Source organism: Aphelocoma coerulescens, chromosome 10 (assembly GCF_041296385.1).
Source record: "Aphelocoma coerulescens isolate FSJ_1873_10779 chromosome 10, UR_Acoe_1.0, whole genome shotgun sequence".
Classification (NCBI taxonomy): domain Eukaryota; kingdom Metazoa; phylum Chordata; class Aves; order Passeriformes; family Corvidae; genus Aphelocoma; species Aphelocoma coerulescens.
The window spans coordinates 11,699,330-11,723,644 of record NC_091024.1 but is presented as its reverse complement, the minus strand read 5'-3'; the positions used below and the strand labels follow the sequence as shown (position 1 = coordinate 11,723,644).

The following is a 24,315-nucleotide window of genomic DNA, read 5'->3' as shown; positions in this document are numbered from 1 at the left end:
ACTGGTTGCTGCTCCAGCACTCCCAGTCCTGGGCTGGCATTCCCAGCTCAGGCATTCCAGTGTTACTGGCCAGGCCAGACTGCAGGTGAAGCTCTGGGATGGCAAAGATTTCCTGCCACTAAACAAACCCCTGTCACCCAGCTTTGGCCTGAACTACAAATTCCAGGCAATGTCAGCTCACTCTTACTTTTGACTGAGGCTTTGAGATTTTTAATTCCTCCCATTTCCCATTTCCAGTGGGAAAGACTGGGATACTGGAATCTGTGGTGTCTCCAGGTGACACCCAGTAGAGCCCCCAGCTCAGCATGGATTCACTGCAGCGCTCTCGAGTTCTGGCACCCCCAGCACAAAGCCTGGACGAGACCCTTCATTACCACATTGTTGGAAACCAGAGTGGAAAAAGTGTTCTCGTAAATCCTATCAGGAAAAACAACCCAAAAAAAGAGAATTCCAGTGAAACCCTAGGAGGGCTGTGAGGAGTTCACAGCACGGATCGTGGTGTGCCTTGGCTCCTTCCCCGGGCTCTTCGGAGAGTGCCCGCTCTGAGGCCATGGGATGCCAGGGATCTGTCACTGTGCCCCGGGATGGCACCTGCCCCACCCACCCTCATCCATGGGGCTGTTGGAATTCGGCCCCTGGGAGTGGCCACAGGGGCAGCGGCATCACTGTGGAGACCACAGCTCAGCACGGAGTGACAGCCAAAAATCCTGCCTGGGGATTAATCAGGAAAACTTCACCACTAGGATCACAATGCAGCCATGGAATGGCTTATCAGGGAGCAGGTGGGTGGAATCTCAGATTTTTCTTCAGGATTTATTGGCTGAACTCGTGTCTGCAGCACGGAATTGCAGCTCCTCCACACAGAGACACCGCAGGAATTCAGGGTCTGCTTGTGACAGGACACTGAGGACTGAGCAGTGAATGCTCCTCTGCAGCTCCTGCTCTCCTGAGCTGTTAAGAGAATTCCCCAATTTCCTGAGCTGATACCAGAGTTTCCTAACTCCCAGCCCTATGGTGGAATTCCAGTGGCAGTTTGAACATGTGAATGCTCAGCTATGTCTGACTTCTCCAGCAACTGGGCAATAAATCCTTGGAGCACAGAACTCCACTTGTACTCACCCTTGAGTACTGTCAGTTAAAAAAAACTAAATACAATTTTTAAATTTTTTTTTTAATACATTTGGCTTTAAATTCTTGAATATATCTGTCCTGGCTGTAAAAAGAACAAAGGTCTTACCTGTCACTGAGCTCTTGGGTGCATTACTGGGAATGACCTTCATTACACAAACCTAAAGATGCTGCTTGTGTCCCAGTTCCCTGTCATGGCAACACCCCAAATTGTCAGTTTGGGTCCTTAAATACATTCTTGCAACAGCCTGATGTGCTCATGAGCCTCAGTTTTCAAATCAAAGTTTATTAAAATGTCAAAAACAGACCTTACAGTTTCACATGGGAAGGGGAGGGCATACATGGGACAGTAACAAACGCAGTAATGCTGCCAGGGAAAGCCAGAGGTGGCACAGCTGGGCAGGGATGGACAGTCGGGAAAGAACTCTAAACTAAACACAAACAGGCTCCTATGGATCATCCAGGGACAGAGCTGGGGGTGTCCCAGCACAGAAACTGCAGGGCTGCCCTGGGGCCCATGGGCTGCAGCGAGCACGAGATGAACCCACCAGGTGTGGAGGGAGCACAAGAGGAACCAAACAGGCCTGGAGGGGGCAAAGATGACCCAGCCAGTTCTGGAGGAACAGTTTTTGGTTTTTAAAGCCTCATCAAGCCCCAAGGAGCACAAAGGGCCCGTCTGAGACCCTGACTTGGTGCAGCAGCAGCACCACGGCTCCCAAGGGCTCGGGGGACTTTGTGCTCAGCTCTGTTCTCACATCACAAACTCCTCATTTCCAGCAATCATCAGCAAAGAGCAGATAGAAGATTTAATGCTCTGAGTCCTTAATTACCCCTTCTGCTAAAAATTAAATACTGGATTCATCTGAATATTCGAGAAAGACACATAAATACAAAAGCATGTACATAGTAAAAAACATTGAACTTCTCAACCACATCGCTTGGGCCACCACTAGGGAGGGCCTGGTTCTCATCCTAGCTTAGCATATCCATGAAATTCCATCCTCCTGCCTGCCCAGTACCTCAGAGAACCAGGAAAGCTCCTGGATGCTTTGTGATATGGCTGAAGTCCTTCATTGAGCTGGGTTCTTCCTGCTTTTCCAGTCAGGAAGCAGCTCAAGGCACAGGTGACACCACTTGGTGCTTGAGATGAGTCCTGAATACCCTTCACCCAGCAGAGGAGTCCTGCAGGGCTCAACTATGCTGATCCAAGGGGGAGGAAACTGAGAGTAACTCAGGGGTCCCCTCAGCCTTTTCCTGGCACTCAGGGGCAGCCAGAGCTCCCGGGAAACGCCTTATGATGGGATTTCTCCATCTTTGTGCATATGCACACTGATTGCTGGAGATTAAATCAAATGGGCAGCACTGGATTACTTCTAAGACAAGCTTAACACAAAATACAACCTGCAATTCAATACATTACTAATAAACAGATCACCACAGCCGTGGAAAAGCACAGGGCCGTCGGTGTCCTCTGCCAGCAGCCAGGCCCCTGTGTGCAGCTACACCCATGGAAGAGTCAAAGGTCCTGATACTGACTCTGTAGGAGCAAAAATGGGTGAAATCCTGGTGAAACGAGCCAAGCCTGCCATGAAATGAGAGGATATTCCAGCCTGGAGCTGCCATCTGAGCCAGGGCATGGCTGCTCCCATCCCTTTGAGCTCCACACCAAAGCTGCTTTAGTCAAGTTCTAGGAAAAATCAGGGCCTCCTGTGCCTTCAGGGCCCTGCTGCCCCCAGCAATCCCAGCCCAATCCCTGTCCTTAGTGCCCACAGGAATGGGAACTTCCCTCCATCTCTGCAACCGTGACCCTCCAAGGCAGCGTGGGCAGAAGATCCCTGGGCTCACCTCAGCCCCAGGCCCATCCCTTCCCTTGTCCAGGGCACAGGACTCTGCTGGGCTTTCCAAGGTGACTCCAGAACCAACAGAGCTTTTATGAATTAGTGAGCAGCAAACAAAGGGGAGAGAGGAAATTAATACTGGAGTGGAGATAATCTCCCCTTTATCTCACTGCACGGCTGGGCCAGCTCACATTTTCCACTGGAAGTCATTTTACTTAAGGGATGATGAGGGGAGATTAACCAAAGTTTTTATGCATCATCTGAATGCTGGGTTTCAAAAGGCCTCCATTAATAATGGTCAGCAATTAACTATCCTTTAGCAAGGAGCTGTAGCTCTGGTTCCCAGCGGAAATCCAGGTTGGTGAGGAGGTGACTCTGTGTGCAAACTTCATATCAAAGATGGGATTTGTTCCCACTTGTGGCCTCTGGATCAGACTGGGCTCCTGCTCACACCATCACCCTGGCTCTGGGATTTCAGATGTCATTTTTGTTGTTAATACACGAGGCACCAGAGTCCAAATTCCTCTGTGATTCTGAGGACAACAACAACATTTGTCACCAAAATAAGCAAGTAAGACACTTATGGAGGAAACCTGGGGCCATTTTACAGAGCAGATTTTTTCCCTCTCATTAAAGCAGCCAAAAGTCAATTATTTCTACAAAATTCAGGATAATTTTTTCTTTGCAGCTATGTTAGAAACCTGTATCTGAACCAGTGCTGAACCAATTGATGGTGACAACAGATCTGCTTTGTAAATGGCCCTAAAAAATCCTATTTTATATGGCTCTCTCCTTGCCCCAGCCTGTGCAGTCAGAGCTGTAACTCAGATCAGACACACTGTAAAATCTAACAAATTAAACATCCTAAAAGCCTCCACTGCTGCTACTGCTGTGCTGCACAGGAACAGCTCCAGTCCACACTCAGCCACAGGATATTCCAAAGTGCCTGTGTCATCAGGAGCATGTCCACCACTGAGAGTCTTCCTCAGAATTTACATTTCAGATGTTTAAAAAAGGTAATTTCTTGTTTCTGGAAGGAAACTCCCTAATCCATCCCTTCATCTGCATTTCAAGTAGAAGCTGTGGCCTCTGGGATCTGTTTCGGTGGCATCTCATCCTCTCGGCTCCAGAAGTGGGGGGTTTGGCAAACCAGGAGAGGCTGGCAGAGGTCTCAGAAGAACAAGCAGTTGGAAAAGCAGGTGCATGGGAATTCCTGGTGGGTGTTTGATCCAATCAGTTCCCCCAATGGATCAGGGCACTCCCACAGCTGCCCCCATGCACATCTGGGAGCACAGAAGTTTGCAGGACTAAAGCTTTATCAAAACCATCCTCAAGTCCATCCCAGTCAGTCCTTCCCACAGCCACATCCAGCTTGTTTGTCTTTCATAGATTAAAAAACAAGAAAAAAAGATTTCCATAGGAAACTGATTATCACTTTCTCCCCTCCCCCTCTAATATTTTGGCACAAATGCATAAGATATTCACTGCAGATATAAAGAAACAGATAATTGGACAGCACTGACAAAGTTATGAGACTTATTTGGCAAATGTGAACCATAAAAACAAGTGCTAAGGGTTTTTTTTCCAGTTGTGGAAGTTGTTTGCCACGACAGTTGCTGCAGGGAAAAAAAATATTAAACAGTCTGGAGCATGTATGTTTAAAATGAACATTTTATAATACAAGTAAATACACACTCTCCCATTTTCTCCAGGCAAAAACACATCTTAGAGCATTTTCATCAGCTGGAACAAGTTTTACACAGAGGGGTGGTTGTGTCTGAGATGTCCTGGCTGTTGCATGTGACAGCACAGGATCCCCCCTCCAGGGGTGCTCCACACTGACAGCCAGGACCTGCTCATTCCATCCCTGCTCCACCTGGACACGGAGCCCACGGAGCCCTTCAGGCTTTGGGAGAGACAGAGACTGGGAAAACACAACCCAGACTCGCTGTAGTTAATGCAAACAGACTGCAGAGAACAGAGCTTTAACTGCTCCAGGCAGGGCTCCCCACGGGACAATTGTCCATCTGGGAGCAGCTCCAGTCAAAAATCACTGCAGCAACACCAGAAAGAGCCTCAGATTGGGCTTTTTGCTCCTTGTGAATCCAAGCTGATCCAAGAGGGCATCATCCCTCGGGCACCAGGCAAAGCTCTGCCTCCTTGCTGGCAGTCCAGTGTGGGAAATTCCTTCCTTTTTGGAACATTCCTGGGGGAATTCGTTCTTTTGGGTGTTTGAAATGCCTCCTTCCCCCCGTGCTGCTCCAGTGCCAGGTGTGGATCAGGTGGATGGTGAAGGAATGCATGAGCAGGAGCCACCCCAGAGTCCTATGGGGTCTGGTGTTGCCATCCTGGAGTCCCACAGGCTCTGGTGTTCCTGGGATGCCGCAGGACCCGAGCCTGGATTTGTGTGAGGGAAAGGGAAAGTTTCCTGGGAGCTGAGATGGCTCCTGTGCGCTCACACAGCCCAGAGCCAGGCGGGCACTGCCTGCTCTCCACTGAAACAAATCCAGCTCTTTATCCTCACAAACTCCAGCTCCAAATTCCAACTGCAGCGGCCCCGGAGCATCCCAACCAAAGTGCCGACAGTTTCAGTGGAAGTGGCTTAAATGGGTATTTAAAAACAACAACAAAACAAAGAAAACCCACTTTTTTTTTTTGAAGCAGATTTTTTCTCATCACTTGAATAACTGGGGAGTTGTTTACTATGCCTTTCCCTAAGGGTTTTCCAGAGTCTCTGCTCCCCCCACGGGCCCCCAGGAGAAGTTTCCTTAGGAGACGCTGGAGCAGCGGATGCTGGGGGAGCCCATCTGTGTGAGGACCTTGTCCAGCCACTGCAAGGGGCCATTGAGGTGCAGCTCGATCCAGCAGGGAGTGCTGGTCACAGTCTGCCTCCTGCCAGGGGGGAGAGAACACAGAACAACACAAATGTGACTGACAGAACTTGACAAATGTAAAAGGTTTCAAACTCCTGAGCATTCCTTCCTGCTTACACAACCATCCTGGCCAAAGGAACGTCTCTCCTCCGGAACAGCCTCTGGCCTGTGCTGCTGGCTTCGTTTAAAAACCCACCTTGTCCCTTCACATTTGTTATGATCCCAGAGGAGCAACTCGCTATTTACTGCTCAGATTCCTGGGAACAGGCAGCTGATTCCCTGAAGGGACAGGAAGGTGTTGATCTAAGCAAAATCCTTCGTTTTTCCTCTGCAGACCTATCCTAGTTAGACAGCAAGGTAAGTGTTCACCAAATATGTTCAGTTTCCCTATGCACAGGACAAGGGTGTTCACTTTTTGTTGTATCCTTGGGTTTCAGTAGAACGTGGAAGTGCTGGGAAGAGCTCACCCTGAGCCCTTCAGACTCCCTCCTGTATCCATGGGCCCTCCTGGGCCAGAGTTCGCCACACTCTGACCTTCCCCTGCACAAATCCCTGTTCCCCTCGCGTCTGTCATTCCCCTTGAGGCCAGACCCCACGGATATCTCCAGATGGCAAAGCACAAAGAGATGGGGAGGAAAAGAAGGAAAGGGAGACCAAGACACGGAGCAAGGGGCTCTCCCTCCTCTGCCAAGGCATGGCCGAGGTCTTGTTCCAGGCAGAGAGGCTGTTCCAGGCAGGGACAGCTGCTGTGGAGGAGGGAGATTACAAAGCAAGAGAAACAGCCTGGGAACAACCTTGCTTTACACCCTCATTTCCCACAGAAGCTGTCCTTGGAATCTGGTGGTGGGGAGGGAGAACCTAAAATCTGTGGGGCCTAGGGACAAACCAGGGGTGAAAATGGGACCTTGTGCCTGGGGAGGGGTGCTCTGAGCTCTCACCACCATCCCTATCCCTCTCCATCACAGGCTGCTCATGGAATCGGCTTCTCCCCCTTCCCTGTACCAAATCCCTGGCTCAGGAGTACTAAACACCCCCCATCCAGACTGCCCAAGGGTGAACCAGGAGTCAGAGAACGGCACTCTGGATGCTGCTCCCACAGTAGCATCTCCACCCCTGAATCACCAACCCAGCGTGCTCTGACAGGGGCAATCAGATGGGGAATTTTGTCACAAGGAAAGGCAGGATGGAGAGAGCAGCTCCGGTGTGAGCGCAGGGTTTCGGTGCCTCCAGAGCCCCACAGGGATCCCTGACTTTCCGTAAGTCACGCTTGTCTGGAGCTCATTAGGGCCTGGCTGGGAGCCAGCCCTGAACTGCTCTGGCCCGAGCTCAGGACAATTTCAAAACAAAATGGACTCCAAACATCTGGAGAAATGAAGAAAGTGGCAGAGTAACGTGCAGGGCCCGGGCTCCAGCTGGTCCTGAGGCATCTCCCCCTCCTGCACAGCCACGGGGAGCAGTGGAGCAGCCCCGGAATGGCAGTGACCCCACGGAACTTTGAGTAAGACCACAGCTTTCAAGGGTGCAGAGTCAAATATTTCCACATCACTCTTGGCTTAAATCCTCACCAGCTTTCCCTCTCAGAAAACGACATCCATTTTCCATTGAATTTCATCTCCCCTGCTTGTACCATTGATCCCTGATTTCTCTCCCTCAGCTGTTTGCTCCCCAGTGGAGTGACAGAGCAAAGCTATGGAATAACTCTGTTCCCACAGCATCTCCACTGTCCCTGTGGGGTCAGAGTAACCACATCATCCATCCCACACACCAGACCTCCTGCACCTCCGTTTTATTCTCAGTATTCACTGGGAAAAACAGTGATCCTGCTGCTCCCACATTCTCCCACTTGCCCTGTAGCAAGCCCTAAGGAAAGGATCAGGAGATTTAACTGTAATTTTGCAGCAACCCTCCCAGTTTTTTCAAATAGAAATTTTCAAGCCAATCTGCTTTTATTTTAATCCCATTAGTCCCTGATAAAAAAAGCATTAAATCCAACCCATGGGAACCACTCACACTCACACTGTACTTCCACAAGGGCCTGGAGGGACAGGACACAGGGAATGGCTTCCCACTGCCAGAGGGCAGGGATAGATGGGATATTGGGAAGGAATTCCTGGCTGTGAGGGTGGGGAGGCCCTGGCACAGGGTGTCCAGAAGAGCTGTGGCTGCCCCTGGACCCCTGGAAGTGTCCAAGGCCAGGCTGGAGCACCCTGGGATAGCGGAAGGTGTCCCTGCCCATGGCAGGGGGTGGCAGTGGATGGGCTTTAAGGTCCCTTCCAACCCAAACCATCCCAGGATTCTATAATCCTGTCTTGATAAAAGTGCAGTCTTAAGACACTCAAACCATCAAATACAGATCTAATTTTAAGGAAAAAATGTAGTAATTCCTACATGGACCATGTGGATTTATGTACTGTGCTCCAGGTCAAGCTCTTGGTTCGTACCAGAGTGACCTTCCAGGTGTATCCCACAAAGACACCAGATCAACCCATTCCCAAGAGCCACAACCCATCTGTGTTCCTGAACAGACACTGGGCTGACTCCCTGTTTTCAAAGTGGAGCAACATCTCAGCGGGACTCTCCCAGCTGGGAATTGAGGAGTGGCAGGCGCAGAGCCCAGCGGGATCCCGACCTGTACTCGGCGCCCCAGCCCTTGACGAAGCTCATGCGGATGGTGCACATGCGGGTCAGCTGGTACACGGCCTCGAAGCCCTGGTTCACCGACTGCGCCAGCAGAGCAGCGAACTCCTGGTTGTTAAAAATCTTCAGGTTACAGCCTGTGGGAAGGAACACGGCAAGGACAAGCATTGGCTTAACAGGACTGAGAATTACGTCTCTTCCGGAGCAACTCAAGGCTGCTTTCCCATGTTCTCAGAGCTCCTGGTGCCACACAGCTCCCGAGACAGGAACTGAGGCTGCCACATTTTCACAGGAAGAAGAAAAAGGAGAGGATTCTGAATGTTGGAGGCCCCCAGCAGATTGTGACCAGATTGTGAGACCAGACTTGGGATCCTCCTGTGGAACCTCCTCCTCCTGGATAATATTTCCCTCCTATTGTAGTTTAAAGCCTGACTATGACTGAACACTCAACAACAGAGATCTCTGCAGGCCCTGGAGGGGAGGAGTGCACAGGCTAAAAATAGGAGCTCCCTGGTGCTGGATTTACATGGAGTCTGTCACAGAATGGGGAAGTTCTGAAGTGAAACCACTCTGACACACCAGGAAACAGCTCTGAGAGTTAAAGAGGCTGGCAGGACTGGTGGCAGGGCTGCTCCTGCTAAAATCCTCTCTTCTGTTTCACTATCACGTGCCAATCACTTTGCTTTTAAAACTGAAGCTTTTCCCCTGATGTTTAGCCCCAGCTAAACGATAGAGAACAACTTATTCGACTGTTCTTAGGGGAAAAAGGTGAAATGTAATAACATCCTTCATAGTTTAGATATATAAATAAATGCTTCCCTATTTAAAAAGGTGTTGCTACATTTGCTTTCTCCCAGATAACCATAAACAAGTTAAACTCTGAAACCAGGCACTCAGCTAAGGCTCATTTGGGATTACACATGGGCCAAGGCTGAAAAACAACATTTGGAGTGGGATGAATGTGTTTTGCTAGAGATCACTCGTGAGCCTCCTCTCCTGGGCTGGATTCATCTGGTGTGGAGCAAGGGGTGACCACAGCAGCTGCAGGAAGCACTGCCTACTTCTGGGATCAGGGAAGAGCCCAGGGGCTGCAGTCTCAGGGAGTTTGAAGGGAAGCAAACAAGAAGTTTGAAGGGTGAAAGCGTCAGGGCCAGGCTGAGCTCAGGGAAGGAGGAATAAACTCCAGGAGGATCCCAGTGCTGGATCCCAGCCCTCAGGAGTGCTTGGGAACAGGTCTCTCCATGGGGAGGAGCGGGAATGACTCAATCCTGTCAACAAGGGAATGAAGAAACTGCTTCAAACCCAGAAGAAAAGGCGGCCAAAGACTGTGGCAAAAGTGGGGAGAGCTGGCGTCCAAAAACTGCGCCTGAGCTGGGTCCTGAGCGGAAATGTGGGCTCTTCATGTCTGCAGATGTTGACTCCAGCCAGGGTGGACTCTTGTGATGTGGTGGAGAATTAAGTCATAATTTGCAGCACTGGCAGCTGCATCTGAGAAAGGAAACCCATTAGGATGGGCCAGAGCTTGAAGTGTATGGATCTCCTCTTAAAAGAAAAAAATTCAAATATTTCTAAACAAAGAAGTTCAGTTTTTAAATATATACAGGCTTTTAACTGCAAAAAAGCCAGCTTGTGTAAGCTTAGCTAAACAATCAGATTCCATTTCAAACAGCATCTCCTCTCTTACCAGCTTTTTGCATTTACCTAACAAAAAAGCCTGTCCTTCCTAGATAGATTAAATAAATTATCTTGTAATCTTTCAGCAAAAACTTTAGACTGTAACCAGAACAACCAGGTGTCTGCAATGTAATTTCTTTAGAAAAAACTAATTCCCAGAGGAGGGAGGGGATTTCACTACAGAACAGAAAAAAAGTAACAATTTAAATCTATTACGGGTGAATCTAAATTAAGAGAAATTTCTTACCATTACTTAGAGGCACAAACAAAATTATCAATGGGTCTATCAGATAACGACAATACAACAGTGGGCTGATTAAACACTGAAGAAACAAGTGGCAGATTCTGCTCTAAGCTGTGCTTAGATTCTGTTCTGTTGGATGAACGTAGTGCAGCTACTGGAGCCTACACAGCTGCTTCCTTCCGCAGTACCTTCATCCCTTAGGCTACAAAAATGCAATGCCCTGCTGGAATTGTCAAGTGACTCTTTAATGGCTAAAATAGATTTTCCAAAGAGTTTGTGGACTCCCCATCCCTGGAAGTGCTCCAGGCCAGGCTGGATGGGGCTTGGTGCAGCCTAGGGTAGTGGAAGGTGTGGCAGGGGATGAGCTTCACTGTCCTTCCAACCCAGCCCATTCCATGATTTTATAAGAAGTTCCCGAAGCCCGGGGATCCCCGCACCCATCCCTACCGTGACAAGGAGCAAGGCTGCCCCGGGCAGGTGCCGGGTGCCCGGTGCCCGGTGCCCGGTGCCGCTCTTACCTGGCGGGATCTTGCAGACGGTGGCCGGGTGCCACCCGTAGCGCTGGTTGCAGTTCGGGGACTGCACGAAGATGGCGCTGTCGCTGAGGCACTCGGCGAACACCTCCCCGCCGATGTAGTACAGCCTCACGCCGCGGCCTGGAACACAGCCACGGCATCAGCGCCGAAAAACACCGGGAAGTGCCCCAGGGGCTGCGACAGCTCCCTCAGCCAGCTCTAAACCAGCAGCTCAGATACCCACGACGGAAACTCTGTCCCACTGGACATTCCAAGAAACTGCTCCCTGAGCCAGGTGAGCTGAGGGAGGCAGGGGCACCGACTCCAGTTGGAATTGTACCTCCAACCCCAGCCAGGTTTGTACCTCCAAAGCAGCTCCCTCCAAAAACACTCTGATATTTTTCATATGAAGGTTCTATCAGTCAACACATGACAGTCACCATTTCAATCAGTTAACACATGAAAAATTCTAATTTCTTCTGAAAGTCATCCCAGCTGGACATGACTGTTTAGGGATTTACTCAATGACTTAGAATGAAATTCCACAGCACTTCCAAATCCTTGCCTTTTGCTAGAGATGACTTTGTGTACAAGGACACACATACATTGCCCATAGGTGTTTACACAAATCATTAAAATCTCAGTTAATAAAGGAACAAAGTTGAAGAACACATTTTGCTGCTCACATAAACGTTTGCTGTGGTCTCACATTCTTGTTTGAATGTGTTGCTTTCATCCTTCCACAGAGCAGAAGGAGTCTGCTGCATTTAAAATCTAATTTCTGAATCTTGGTGGGTTTTGGGGGTTGGAGTTTTTTTGGTGCTAGAAATAATCTTCAAAACAAGTGAGGAAAGATTCTCCTGTGCAAGAGGGAGGATCCTCCTGTTGCTCAAGAAAGGGGAGCAAAATTAGGACAAAAATCAGGTTCATTTTTAATAGGAGTCAGCAGAAAACAGTAAAGAATAAGCAATTTCACCTTTAAGTAAAATTGCAGAAATTTGGGATGTTCTGCTTAGCACAAGTTTAACTGAAAACAAATTGGATGGGACCTTGCAGGAAAAGTGGAAATTGAGATAACAATTAAGGAACTCGGTTTCCATTTATAAAAGGTCAGTCAGAAAATCAAACAGTGCAGGAGGGAAAAGGAACACACAAAATCATCCCTGACATCCCTCCAGATACACAGAGTGTGTGAAATGGTTTAAATTCTATTACATGCAGCAATTTTAGTGTTTCTTGGTGCATTTTTGTATTACGATTACATAAAAAAACACAATTAGGGTTGTTTTATGGGAGATCAGCCTGCTGGAATCCATGGATATTCCCACCCCAGTGCTCTAAACCTGCTAATTAAGAGGTTTTTGTGGAGGTCTCCCCCTTCCCCCCGGAAAGCCACGGACAGCAAGCAGCAGGAGTTACCGATGTGTCGCCTCGTGAGCTCCACGGCCGCGTTCCTGTTGACGTTGGACAGCAAACCGAGGCAGAAGCGCTCGGAATTGGAGGGGTCAGTGAAGCCATCCACGGTCATGGAGGGCTGGGAGGCGTGGAAAGTCTCTCCCACCCTCTGGTTGAGCTCGTAGTAGGATATGGAGCACCAGAAGGCTGGCTCGCAGTAGGTCACAGGCTGCAGATCTGCACCAAACAAAAGCCAAATCAGCCACAGGAAGGGAAAGGGGGAAAAAAAAAACCCAACTGGTTTGGAATATTGTTCTGCTTCATTCCTCAGGCTCACTTTAACCAAACTTTCATTTTAATGGACCACAGCAAGGAGGTGACATCACCCCTGGAGCTTCTGGCACGTGGAGCAATCACAAATAGTCAAAGGCATTACTCCCTTAGCAAGTGGGGTTTCACTGAGCAGCCTCACACTTGGGGGAAATTAAATAAATAAACTCCGCTTTACTATGAAATGTGGGATCACTTTTAGGTAGCCAGTTCATTAAAGAGACAAAGAAAAGGAAGCAGCAGAAAATCTTTGAAAGAATGAAGCATAAACCTGCTGTCAACAGCACAGGTGACTGCACCCTAAATCTGTGCACTTCCAGCCAGCAAGTCCAACTCTCCTTGTCACTGACCCTGCTGTGATCTCTTTGGCACTGGTGAAACCAGTAGAGTCTGAAATACGCCCCAAACTGTCTGTAATTCTGGCATCAAGGTGATTTAAAAATGAGATACTTTCTCCCAGTGCACTGGATCTCAAACCATCACAGGAAAATCCATTTTCCCAGCAGGTGAAGGCCCAGCTTTCCCTGGGGTCCTGGTCTGCCTTGCAGACCGAAGCCAAGGGGCTGAAGCTGAGGAGCAGAGGGAGCTGAGGCAGCCCCAGGAAGGCAGGGTGAGTACTCAAACAGCACTGAATGATTTAACTGCTCCCACTGAAGCCGAGGAGATTCCAGCAGAGCAAGGCTCAAGTTAAATTTCCTGGAAATGCAGCCCGAGGAGGTGCCCAGCCCTGCGGGAGCCAAGCCTGAGCAGGGGACATGCAAAGCAGACCCAGCCAATTCCTCAGTGCTACACCTCACATCCAGTGCAGGAGAATAATTCCCTCCAGTCCTCCCCCCAATTTATCACTTCATCCCCGTTCAAATGGTGCTTAAAGGCAGAACAGAAGAGCTCCCATCTGGCCAAGGAGTTAACATCAAGCAGCAAACCCCAGCTTTTTCCGTAGGCTTTCCCATCTGTTGTGCTTGCACGGCTTAGGAGAATGTGGGGCTTAAGAGATCAGCTCCAAAAAAATCCAAGACAGGTTTTCACCACCCCATCCTCCTCTCACACTGACCAGGGTCTCTGAGGAGGTTTGGGAGTCTTTCCTCACCTGTACCTGTTACTCCATAACCTTCAGGCACAGGTTGGAGCAGCCAAAAGACACACTGGCTTCCTCTCATTACTGCACTGGAAGAGTTCCCAAAGTAGCCAATAATCAGGAAAATCACTTTGGTTTCTGCTTTGTTACAAGCTTTGCTAGCAGCAAATAAGGAACTGAATAGAAGTGCATCTGGGGAACTCTGTAATCCTTAGCAGGCTTCAAAGTCCATGAAATCTGGAGCTTATACCCATTCCCAGTTACCTGCTACTTCTTTGTATTTTAATTTTATAGCTCAAAGCAAGCCCCTCTCTTAGTACGCACAGATGTTGGACATCATATCCAGGAGTGACACAGGTTCACTGTCCCTGCCTTTTTCTCCTGCATGGCACATTTGGTTTTCCCACTGGAAACTGCCACACCAGGGCACATTTCTCCAGCAGCAGCCTCGTTTCAGCCCTAGCAGCTGTGGCCACCTTGGGACTGCTCTGGGCTCCCGTGGCCTCAGAGCAGTTTGGAGAGGCCCAGCAAACACCAGCTCTGCCCAGAGCCTCCCAAGGTGGGTCCACCCACTAAAGGAAACAGATCAGTTCCACTTGACTGGGCTTTTACTCGACAGCAAGTGCTTTTCTAATCAAAAGGCTGCTCAGGTCCAGAAAAATCAACTTGTGTTGATCCTTAAGTAATATCCTCAGGTTGGTGCTATTCAAGTTTTAAAACACTGAAACCTCTCCATGGTTTTGTGGTCCTTGCCTTCAGAAACCATCTCCACCTGGCTGGGGATCAAGAGAACTGTGGATTCCCCACTGAAGGATGTACAGAAATTTTACTTCTGGCTCATTTGCAGCTTGAGGAAAGACATAAACCAACAAATACTAGTTTGAAGAAAAGCTCGTCTCTAAAAACTACAACCAAGTTTTTAATGATGCTGCTTTCTCCTGTGATTTGTAGTTTTAAACTTCAGCTTAAGCTGCTGTGGGTTGGGCAAGTTCCCTCTTGTGTTAGAGCCGTCATAAATATTCATTTTCAATTTATGACTTCACTGTTTGGGGAAGAGAACGCAGCTCTGCTAAAGCCAAAGGACCCTGAGGGGGTACACAATCAATAAAAGAGGACACATGAAACCCAGGCAAATCCTGCCTGAATCATCTCTGCACAATTTCAGCCTTGACTCAGAAACAGCTTTGCTGTCAGAAGTGTCCCCTGGGTTCTGGGATGGTCCCAATCCTGCATCCTCCCTGCCACATGAAAGTCCTGGGAAAAATCTGCTGCCTGCTCTGCTCCCCCTCTCTGAGCACAAGGGAAGTTGCTACCCTCATTTCAGGGAATGTGTTTGATCACCGTGTGGCTCAGAACCCACTGAGAGATGTTTCCAACTGTACCAATCCCATCTCCCTCCCTGAAAATGAGAAGATACAGAGATGTGAGTGCTTCCTTCCCTCTGCACCCAGGGAAGGGCTGGCTGTCCCCTGGGACAGGGGGACAGAGGGATGTGGATGTGACCGTGGGCCATGTGCTCATTCCTCTGACAGCTCCTGCATCAAGTCCTTCTGTGGAGCAATCCCTGACAATGGATTTCCTGTGCTCCAAGGGACGGCCCCTCGGAACAACAATGTGTGTGTGACCACAGGGCTGGTCCTCAGCCAGCCTGAGCTCCCTGACTTCATTCCCAATGTCCACAGAATGCTGGCAACTCTCCTTTCATTTTGTTTTTAGTATTTCCCTCAGTTCGTGTTTCAGCAATAGGGAAGAGATCCTTGGATATCTGTGACTTCTGCTTAAAGCTTATGTTTGACAACTGAAAACTTGACAACTGTAATTTGGAACCAAAACTCAAACACGTCCAACTCCAGCAGACAAACTGAAAGGAGAATAAAAAAATTTTAAAAAAGATTCCAATATGTTACCTTGCAACACTTTTGTGCCTGGGAATGGAAGATGAAATTCCCTGAGCTCCTTCCATCCCACGTTTCAGCCTGACATGGAAAACCTGCCCTGCTCCTCAAAGTAACCCTGCCCCTGGTGTCACACTTGGTTTGCCTCGTGCTGCTTTATTGCCTCTGTAACTCCCTGGAACATGGCCACGGGACTTAAGTCCAAAGTTCAGTTTACATAAAGTCTTAGAAGCTTCAGGTAGTTCTGCTCAAATAAACAAATCAATCCTGGGACATTTTTTTCTTCATGGCAAAGCTGGAAAAGCCCCCTCTCTGCTCAAGAGCTGGATGAGAAACTCCCTCCTTGCACACACTGCTGTGGGGTTTAGATTTCTATTCCACTCTCTCAACAAGTGCACAGAGAAAGCCTCATTAGACTCCTACAGAGCAAAGTCCAGCCCTAGACAGTGGAGTTCTGCTTATCCATGGAATTACAGCAGTGCTGCAGGTCACCAGCCACCAACAGCTCCAAGAGGAGAGACCAGAGAGCCCCTTCCTGGGCTGTGACCATCAGGCTGAAGGTCTGATTTCCCTAGGAGCAGCTCCTTGCTGCAGACAAGCCATTTACAACACACATATGATGAGAATTTTGCCCTTGGACACTTTTAAGTTGCTCAGCTGCCCTTTCGTTTATTATTCTGTAGCTTCCTCACAGGCAAAAATTTACAATAAAATTAAAAGCAACAAGAAGTTCTTCATTTGTGGAAGCTCCTGCCTGAGAGCAATAAATATGGTTTGCAAGAATTTCAAGGTATCTTTTAATGCTGGTAAATTAAACTGCTTTTCTGCTGTCTGCTCCTCAGACTACAAAGAGATTCCTTGTGCTTTACCAGCTTCACCTGCTCCTTTTTTTTGTCCCCAGACAGCACTTGAGACATCTGATGTGTAAATAACCAGTGTCCCTGTCAGGAAGGATATGGAGATCTGTTTCCTAGAAACTCCCTTCTGCCTTATGTAAGGCAGATACCACTCGCCAGGTTGGATTTGATACATGGAATTGGCTTTTTATTTTCAGGTTGAATAAAAAGAAAAAATTGAAAGAAAAATCTCATCAGCTTCCAGGCAGCACACTCAGATAAAGGAAATAAAAATTTCTCAGTCATGTGTTCTTTTCTTGGGGCGTAGCAGTTAAAGATATAAAAGTTTGTGTCACCATGGCAATATTAAAAAAAAAAGGGGGGGGGGGAGGGGTGGAAGAAACCCTCTCTTCAACAGCCTCAAGATATCCACAAGTCAGCCAATGACTGACAAATTTTGGAGCAGTGTCAAAGTCTTGTGTGCCAGGATTAAAAGCATATGTAAACTTTATGGCCATGGTTATTCCAGAGCAGTCTCAAGTGGGCTCTGTCTGCTGCCTTAATGAACAGTTGGGGAGCTGATCCTGCAGCCAGGCAGAGCTGGGAGGGATTTTTACGGCACACACGGAGAGCGATTCTGAACAGGGCAAGAGCTCAGCATGATGGAGATCAGAATGAAAATAGAGGGTGGAACTTTTGAGATAAGAGGGTACAGAAAGAGCCACAAAACCTCTTGTGGTGTCTCAGAGGTTCAGCTGCTCTCCCTTCTCCTCAGGGTTCCCCTGTTTGCTGTCACAGGTATGGAATGAGTCAGTGCCAGCCATGGTCTGACAGAGCCCTTGGGGCTGGAATGTGCTCCCTGTGCCCAGGATGGAGCTGGGAGGGGAAGATGACTCCAGATTGCAGTGTAACTTGAGTTTGGGGGAGGAAAAGCAGCTGGCTGTCAGCCAGAACAATCCTCCTGTGCATCTGTGGTTTGTGCATCTCCCCCACAACATTCTGCACCCACAAACACCTCTGGTGCTCCAGGAATGTTGTCCATGACCTCTGCATTCACCAGCATTCCTGCACATTCCCTGTTTATTTGGACTCTCCAGCTAACCTCCTCCACTTCTCTCTTCTCAGACCAGGCTCAGTCTCATAGAATCACAGAATTCCAGGATGGTTTGGGTTGGAAGGGACCTTAAATCCCATACAGTTCCACCCCCTGCCATGGGCACGGACACCTTCCACTACCCCTGGTTGCTCCAGCCTGGCCTTGGACAATTCCAGGGATCCAAGGGCAGCCACAGCTTCTCTGGGCACCCTGTGCCAGGGCCTCCCCACCCTCACAGGGAACAATTCCCTGCTCGAATCCAATCCAAAGCTGCCCTCTGGCAGTGGGAAACCATTGGAATATTGCAAAAAGTGCACAACCTCAACAACAGCATCCAAATGTCACCCTCTGGACTGTAATTACACCCAGCTCCCAGGATCATGTGCTTACCCAGATTGTTGTGTGCTGGAGACATGGGGTTTGGTGATAAGTTTGGAGAACCTGAAAATCAAGGTGGGATAATTATTGCTATGGAATCTGCACCAGGAAAATCATTCACAGGATCTGCTGTGCTGCCCAGGCTTGTTGGAGGGACAACCCACTGCTCACTGAAGTCTCACTTTTGACACTGCAGCTTGTCTGATGTTTATTACTCCTTACAGGAGCTTTCAAATATCAACTTGCTGCTCCTTCACAGGGAATTCACTGAAATTTAACCCATTAATTTTCCAAACTGAGCAGCACTTGGCTGTTTTACTTTCACGTATCATCCTGACAAACCCAGTTAGCTGGGCACTAAAGAGCTTGGGTGTACATTGCCAGACAAAATACAATTAAAACTGTAACACTTTATATCCCCAATCCTGCTGCATTTGGGATGACAATGGAGTATTGGATCAGGTTACACAGATCTGACCAAAAGGCTGTCAGAATTTTATCCTCAGTCATGTAAATCTGCCACAAATTCTGAGCATAGATTTTCAGTATCTGCACTTGGATGTCCCATGGACGCAGAGAGGTGCTGCAGACCATTTTAACTTTTCCTTTCACACTATTCTGAGCTGGTTTCTTTTTTTTTTTTCTATAATGAGGGAAGTCCATGACATCTGAACATTTATATGGGCTATTTGAACATAATATATGGATTATCTGAACATAAATTAGGTATTCTCATTCCAAACCTGGCTACTTCTTTTTGTGCCAATGAGAGAAAACCTGGACATTCAACTTTCTTTGGGATACAGCCACTAAATTAAAACCCCAAAGGTGACTCACCTGCATCCATGCTGGGGTTCATCTGGTGGTCACTGGTTTCTCCATCCTCACTCAAATAGCCTGGAGGAGGGGTCTCTGGAGGCATAAAATCATCACACTGTCAGTGCAACTGAAAAGGCTGGATTTTAAGCACCAAAAACATTCACTCTGTCATTCACAAGGAGCTCAAATTCTTTTTTATTACTTTTCTTTCTCAAGCTGCTGGAGGGAGGAGCCAGCACGGCCAGGGTGATATCCGTATTTGTGAATAACAGAGGAGGGGGAAACCAAAAAAATCCGGATTTTCAGCCCCATGAAACTTTAAGCCATGGAGGCAGTTTTCTGTCCACATATTTCTGCTCTCCTGGAGTGCAGCTGCATAACTTGTCTGCATAACTTGTCCATGCAAATAAGGTGTAAATTGGTTGTAAAAGAGCTACATAAATAGAAGAGCTCAATTCCATCAGAAATTTGGAGAGTTTTACTCAAAATGGCTGGATTTCATTCAAATCTCAACCTGGTAAGGGAACATCCAGTTTAGATTTCACAATAAACTGAGGACGTACCACTGAATGCAGAGGTCAGTTTAAAACCAAGACAAAGCCATGAACAGCACTGCTGGGTGCCCACATTTACAACTTCCAGCTATTTCTGCACAGGTTCCCACTCCAGCTCCAGAGGAACGATGGAAAGAAAGATTCCCAGTGTGGGATCCCCAGCCAGGATTCCCTGTGCTCTCTGACCCTTCCCTCTGCTCCTGTATGGAAGACACAAGGTACCTGGAATGTAGTTGCTCTGGGGCTCGATACCTGCTGGGAAGTTAGTGTTCTCTGGGATTGAGTGGCTGTAGTCATCCAGGGGCGGGAATTCGGCCGGAATCTCCGTGTGCCGAGGCACCAGCACCGGAGGCAGCACTGGGAAGAAAAACAGGGAACAGCTTTAAAATAAAGTGATTGAAACAGCAGAAAACGAGGAGAAACCAGTTTGGAGTAACAGCCCTAAATACATGGAATACAAAGAGGCTCACTAAGGGACAGGATTTGCTGTTTGCTTCTAGAGTAACAGCAGCAGGAGAAGATGCTGTTTATTCCCAGCAGGTCTCAGCTGGGAATGGATACAGCTTATCAGAGCATACCTGGTTTCTCTGCCCCTTCCCAGAAACAGCTCTGCTTGAAAAATGATTTAAGAGAAGTTGCACCCCATGATTTCCAAGGAATGAGTTTCCCATAGGACAGAGCAGGCAGGTGGGATTAGCATAAACATCCTGCCTGGCTCTGCAGATCTGTGTTGACATGCAGCAGAAGCTGCTGCAGCCCCAGATCAAAGTCCCTTCCAGAGGCAGGAGGAGACTCCAGAACAGGAAGTTGGGAGCTGTTCTTAGACCCAGCTCAACAGTTTATCCTTAATTTAACACCAGCAGCGAGGGATGCACAGAACACTGCCATGGTTCCTGCTGGGAGTTGTTCACGTGCACGCAAATGCCACACTGGGAACCTGGAACCTGCTCACTTGGATTTCATCAATTCCCAAAGATATTTTCCCCCTGAGTGCAGGTTCATAAATTATTCTACTCCATACAGTCAGGGATTAGCATCAACAACAGACCCGCTGTGCCTGGGAATGCCCTCGGAGATGCCTCCTGCTGCAGGAGAGGCTGAGGACAGGCAGGGCTGTGGTGGTACCTGGGGTCTCCACTCTCTGGTAGTGGTAGGGGTTCACACAGACTTCGTCCTTCTTCATGTTGAAGGCGAACTCGCACATCTCCATGGCGCGCAGCTCGTGGTGGCTGTGCAGGTCCGGCCAGCGCCACAGGCGGCAGTAGATGACGTGCGGGAGGCCCTTCCTGTGGGACACCTGGAGCCGCCCATCCAGGGATCTGCAGCACAGCACAGGGAAGGGTGGTTAGCCCGGGATTAGCACAGGGTGCTTCTAGCCTGGCACGGTCATCAACACCTGGCACTGCCAGGAGGCTGCTGGTCCCTCTCTTCAGGCCAAGGATTTACCTCCAACAGCAGTAAAATCATGGAATTACTGAACGGTTCAGGTGGGAAGGGACTTCAAAGCTCATCCCATTCCACCTCCTGCCAGGGAAGGGACACCTTCCACTTATCCCAGGTTGCTCCAAACCCTGTCCAACCTGGCCTGGGACACTTCCAGGGATCCAGGGGCAGCCACAGCTTCTCTGGGAATTCCATCCCAGCCCCTCACCACCCTCACAACAATTCCTTCCTGGTAGCCCATCTACCGCTGCTCTCTTTTAGTCTGAATCCATAGCCCCTTGTCCTGTCTCTCCAGGCCCTCATCCCAAGTCCTTCTCCAGTTCTCCTGGAGCCCTTTTAGGCACTGGATGAAGCACCCACAACAAACAATATTTTTTCATGTAACAGCCTTGCTCTGGATTTATTTTTATTTTTGGGTATCTGGATTTTTTTTAAACTAATTTTATGGTTGATTAGGAGGCCAAGACAAAAGCTGCAGTCAGTAAGAACACAACAACGTAGTGGTACCCCTTAAACACTGCTGTGTCCTAAACAAGCAGGGTGTTTGCACAGCTCTCAGCAATCTCTGCTGTGCTTGAAAAGGTGTTACATCTTAAAATGTGTGCTAATAAACGCGGACTTTCAAAACACAGATACATGAATTTTCCTTGTGACAAAATCAATATAGGTATCTTTAATGTAAATTTATCTACTATGTCTATATAAAGTTCAGGCACCTTACAAACAACCAAGACTTCCAGTTTCATTTTCCAAGTTGCAGCTTGAAAGCAAGTAAGAGGTTTTAAAGCATTGCTTATTTTTATTTTTACATCTACCCTGTGTCTCCTCCAGTTCACTTTTCACCTAATCCCATCCTCATCCCAGAAAAGCCTCTTCCTAGCAAACCTTCTTGGGAAGCAGGACAAGAGTGCTCAACTCCTCTCCAGCAGAGGAAAAAGCTGGAGCAGGGTCTTCTCCGTGCTGGATGAATGGGAATGGCCCCCAGGCACTTCCTTTGAAGTCTAACCCTTCATTTCCCTTGCTTTTCCTAATGACCCAAATGAAAGACTTCAGGGCTTTGGTGAAATGAAATACTTCTCTTTTTTAATTTGTCAAAGAGAGAAAAAAATAAAGAAAATAGAAATTTTACTTGGAATTATTTCCCCTGGTTCTTTGTGTTGGCAGCCGAGTTAGAAAAACAAAACAAACCCAAAGCAAAACACACAAACAATTATTCCAAAGAGGCTGGGCACCTCTTGGCTGCTCTAACAGAGTTTTCCCAAAAGCTCCTCTGGCAGATCTTGGTACTACACACATCTTTGCAAACACTGCTACAACAGGGAAGGCAGAACACAACTGATTCCAGCCAAAATTGGGGGAATATTCCCAAGGAGAGTGCCAGTGGCTAGACCTGAGTTTCTGGGCAAGGTGGGAATTTTGGTGTTGATTTCATTGGAGCCAAGACTGGAGTTACGTGCTCTCAAAATTAATCAGGTTGGGAAAACTTTTAAAAAATAGATATGAAAAAAGTGAAAATATTCACTGACTTTAGCAAAAAGAGAGGAGGTTGAGACAAGGAATAAACCAGGAGTGCCTCTCCATTCCCCTCACCTTTGCCTGCTTGGCAGCATATCTTGCACCCAAGTGAGGAAAAAGGAGAGAATATTCCAAGTATCCCACAGGAGACACAGCTGTGGGAAGTGTTATTCCTGCTCCCAGCCTCTGTGAGCACATGGACATCGTGGATTTGGGTTGAGCAGCTAAGGTGGGGCACTAACACAAAACGTGTTTGACTTTGGGGCTATTTCCAAGGATGGGGCTCTCCCAAATTCCCCAACAACAAACTTCCCAATGGGCTGGAGGGGAAAGGGCTCTTCCTCCCATCATCCCAGGGCTCTGGCATGGATGCTGCCCATAACACAGAAGGAGATGGAATTCTCTGCACTCTTTATCGAAAGAGACTTTTTAAAATGACAGAGCCATCTGGTTTATTTTCAAATCCAGCAACCTCCCTCTCTCTCCTCTCCCCTCCATAAGGAGATAAGGTAAAAGGAATTCTATTTCCCCAAAGCCCTGGGGGTTCACTGGGTTTTTCTGGTTGGGAAATCTCTCCTCAGGCTCCCCATTGAGGGATTTGGGACAAAACAGCATTGTCTGCACGTCCTTGGGAACATGGTTAAGGAACAGGGCAGCTCCATTTCCTCCTGCTGTCCTGCCCCAACCCTCCAGGAGCATTTTCCTCAGCCCTCAAGGAATACTTCCTCCCAAGGAACAAGCACCTGGTGTGGCTGAGATGGGACAGGAGATGAGATGAGCCAACACTGTGCTCTGCTCAGGGCAGCCCTGGGGGTGACCCCAGCCCGTGTCCCACATCCCTGTGCAGAGCCATCCCATAATAAACTCCAGGGTACACACTTCTTCCCTCTCCTGTTCTGAAGCACAGGCTGATCCCAAAGCATCTCAGCATATCCAGACTTCATTAAAATTAGCAGAATCTAAGCGCCCAAATTTCCCTTGGGATGCTGAATTGTTCCTCCCTTTTACCTTTCCTTGAACCAGCCTGGGCTGAGCAGCTCTCCCTGTACAACTGCCTTGATCTATTTATTATTCCATACTATTTAACAGGATTTCTTTTAAAATTATCAGTATTCTTCGGCCAAAATGTAGTACTGGATTGTTCTCTAAAAAATCAGTACAATTTACGTTGGTGGGACACTGTCATCCAAATCTTTCTACATGGCATGGAGTCCTTGAGAACCAAAAAACCCCTCGGGCTGAGCACCTTGAGGATGGATCCATCTTTACAATCCATTTCCCAAGAAAATTTAACACACAAAGCTGCCTCTCCAAGTCCAAATGCTGCTCAAAGAGCAAAGGGCAACAGTGAGGCTTTAATAGCAAAACCAGAGAGGGGAGGGCAAAAGAATGACAGAAACATTGCAGCTTTATTTTTAAACAATCTGCTTGAAAAACGGTGAGGATTATATAGGAGAACATTGCCTAACCTGAATTTGATTTCCAGGCCTGATTGGGGCTTTTTCTGGTTGTTTGGGGTTTGTTGTTGTTGGGGTTTTTCTATTGGGTTCGTTTTGTGGTTGCTTTTTTTAACCGTATTTAATTTGTAAGATCCTGGATTGCGAAAGACAAAAAACCCACCCCACATTCTGAAAGGTTTTGGTTATTTTATTTGTTCCTCTTTGAGCACTTTGCAGCTATCTTTAGATGGATACTGAAACTCTTCTTTGCACCCATTCTCCTGCTTTAAAAGCAAAGCTGAAATCTGTGGTGCAAAAATCAGGAGTGTAAATTAAGCAAAGTGATCTAAGCAATAAAATATTTTTGTCCAGGTTGGAAAACTTCAGATTTACTCCATTAGAGATCCAATCCCTTCCCTTCCCCATCAGTTTTATATCCGTCATTAATCTTCCAAGAGAGCAAAATGCTAAAAAACTCAAGTATCCAATAACACCAACATGTGCAAAAAGGGAGAAGGAAAAAAGAAAACCAATCAGGAAACAAAAGTTGAAATTATTCATTTTAAAAACCACAAGCAGGAGCTGGTTTTTAAACCCATGACTAATAATTTGCCAGTTACTCTAAAAT

General features: G+C 47.9%; 1 protein-coding gene across 2 annotated transcripts in view; it reads right to left on the bottom strand.

Annotated features, from left to right (window-relative positions):
* Positions 1-1,393: 1,393 nt before the first annotated feature.
* SMAD3 (SMAD family member 3) overlaps positions 1,394-24,315 on the bottom strand; it is a 68,444-nt gene continuing 45,522 nt past the window's right edge. Inside the window, exons 2-9 of one of the 2 annotated variants that reach the window (XM_069026253.1) lie at positions 20,416-20,609; positions 19,543-19,647; positions 18,755-18,829; positions 17,930-17,980; positions 12,329-12,541; positions 10,913-11,050; positions 8,469-8,613; positions 1,394-5,858 (exon numbers count right to left, since the gene is read on the bottom strand). In XM_069026253.1, the coding sequence (XP_068882354.1) occupies positions 5,735-5,858; positions 8,469-8,613; positions 10,913-11,050; positions 12,329-12,541; positions 17,930-17,980; positions 18,755-18,829; positions 19,543-19,647; positions 20,416-20,609 (1,045 nt within the window). In that variant the 3' untranslated portion in view covers positions 1,394-5,734. Of the gene's footprint in view, positions 5,859-8,468; positions 8,614-10,912; positions 11,051-12,328; positions 12,542-17,929; positions 17,981-18,754; positions 18,830-19,512; positions 19,648-20,415; positions 20,610-24,315 lie in introns of both variants that reach the window. The other variant, XM_069026252.1, reaches the window with a different exon arrangement.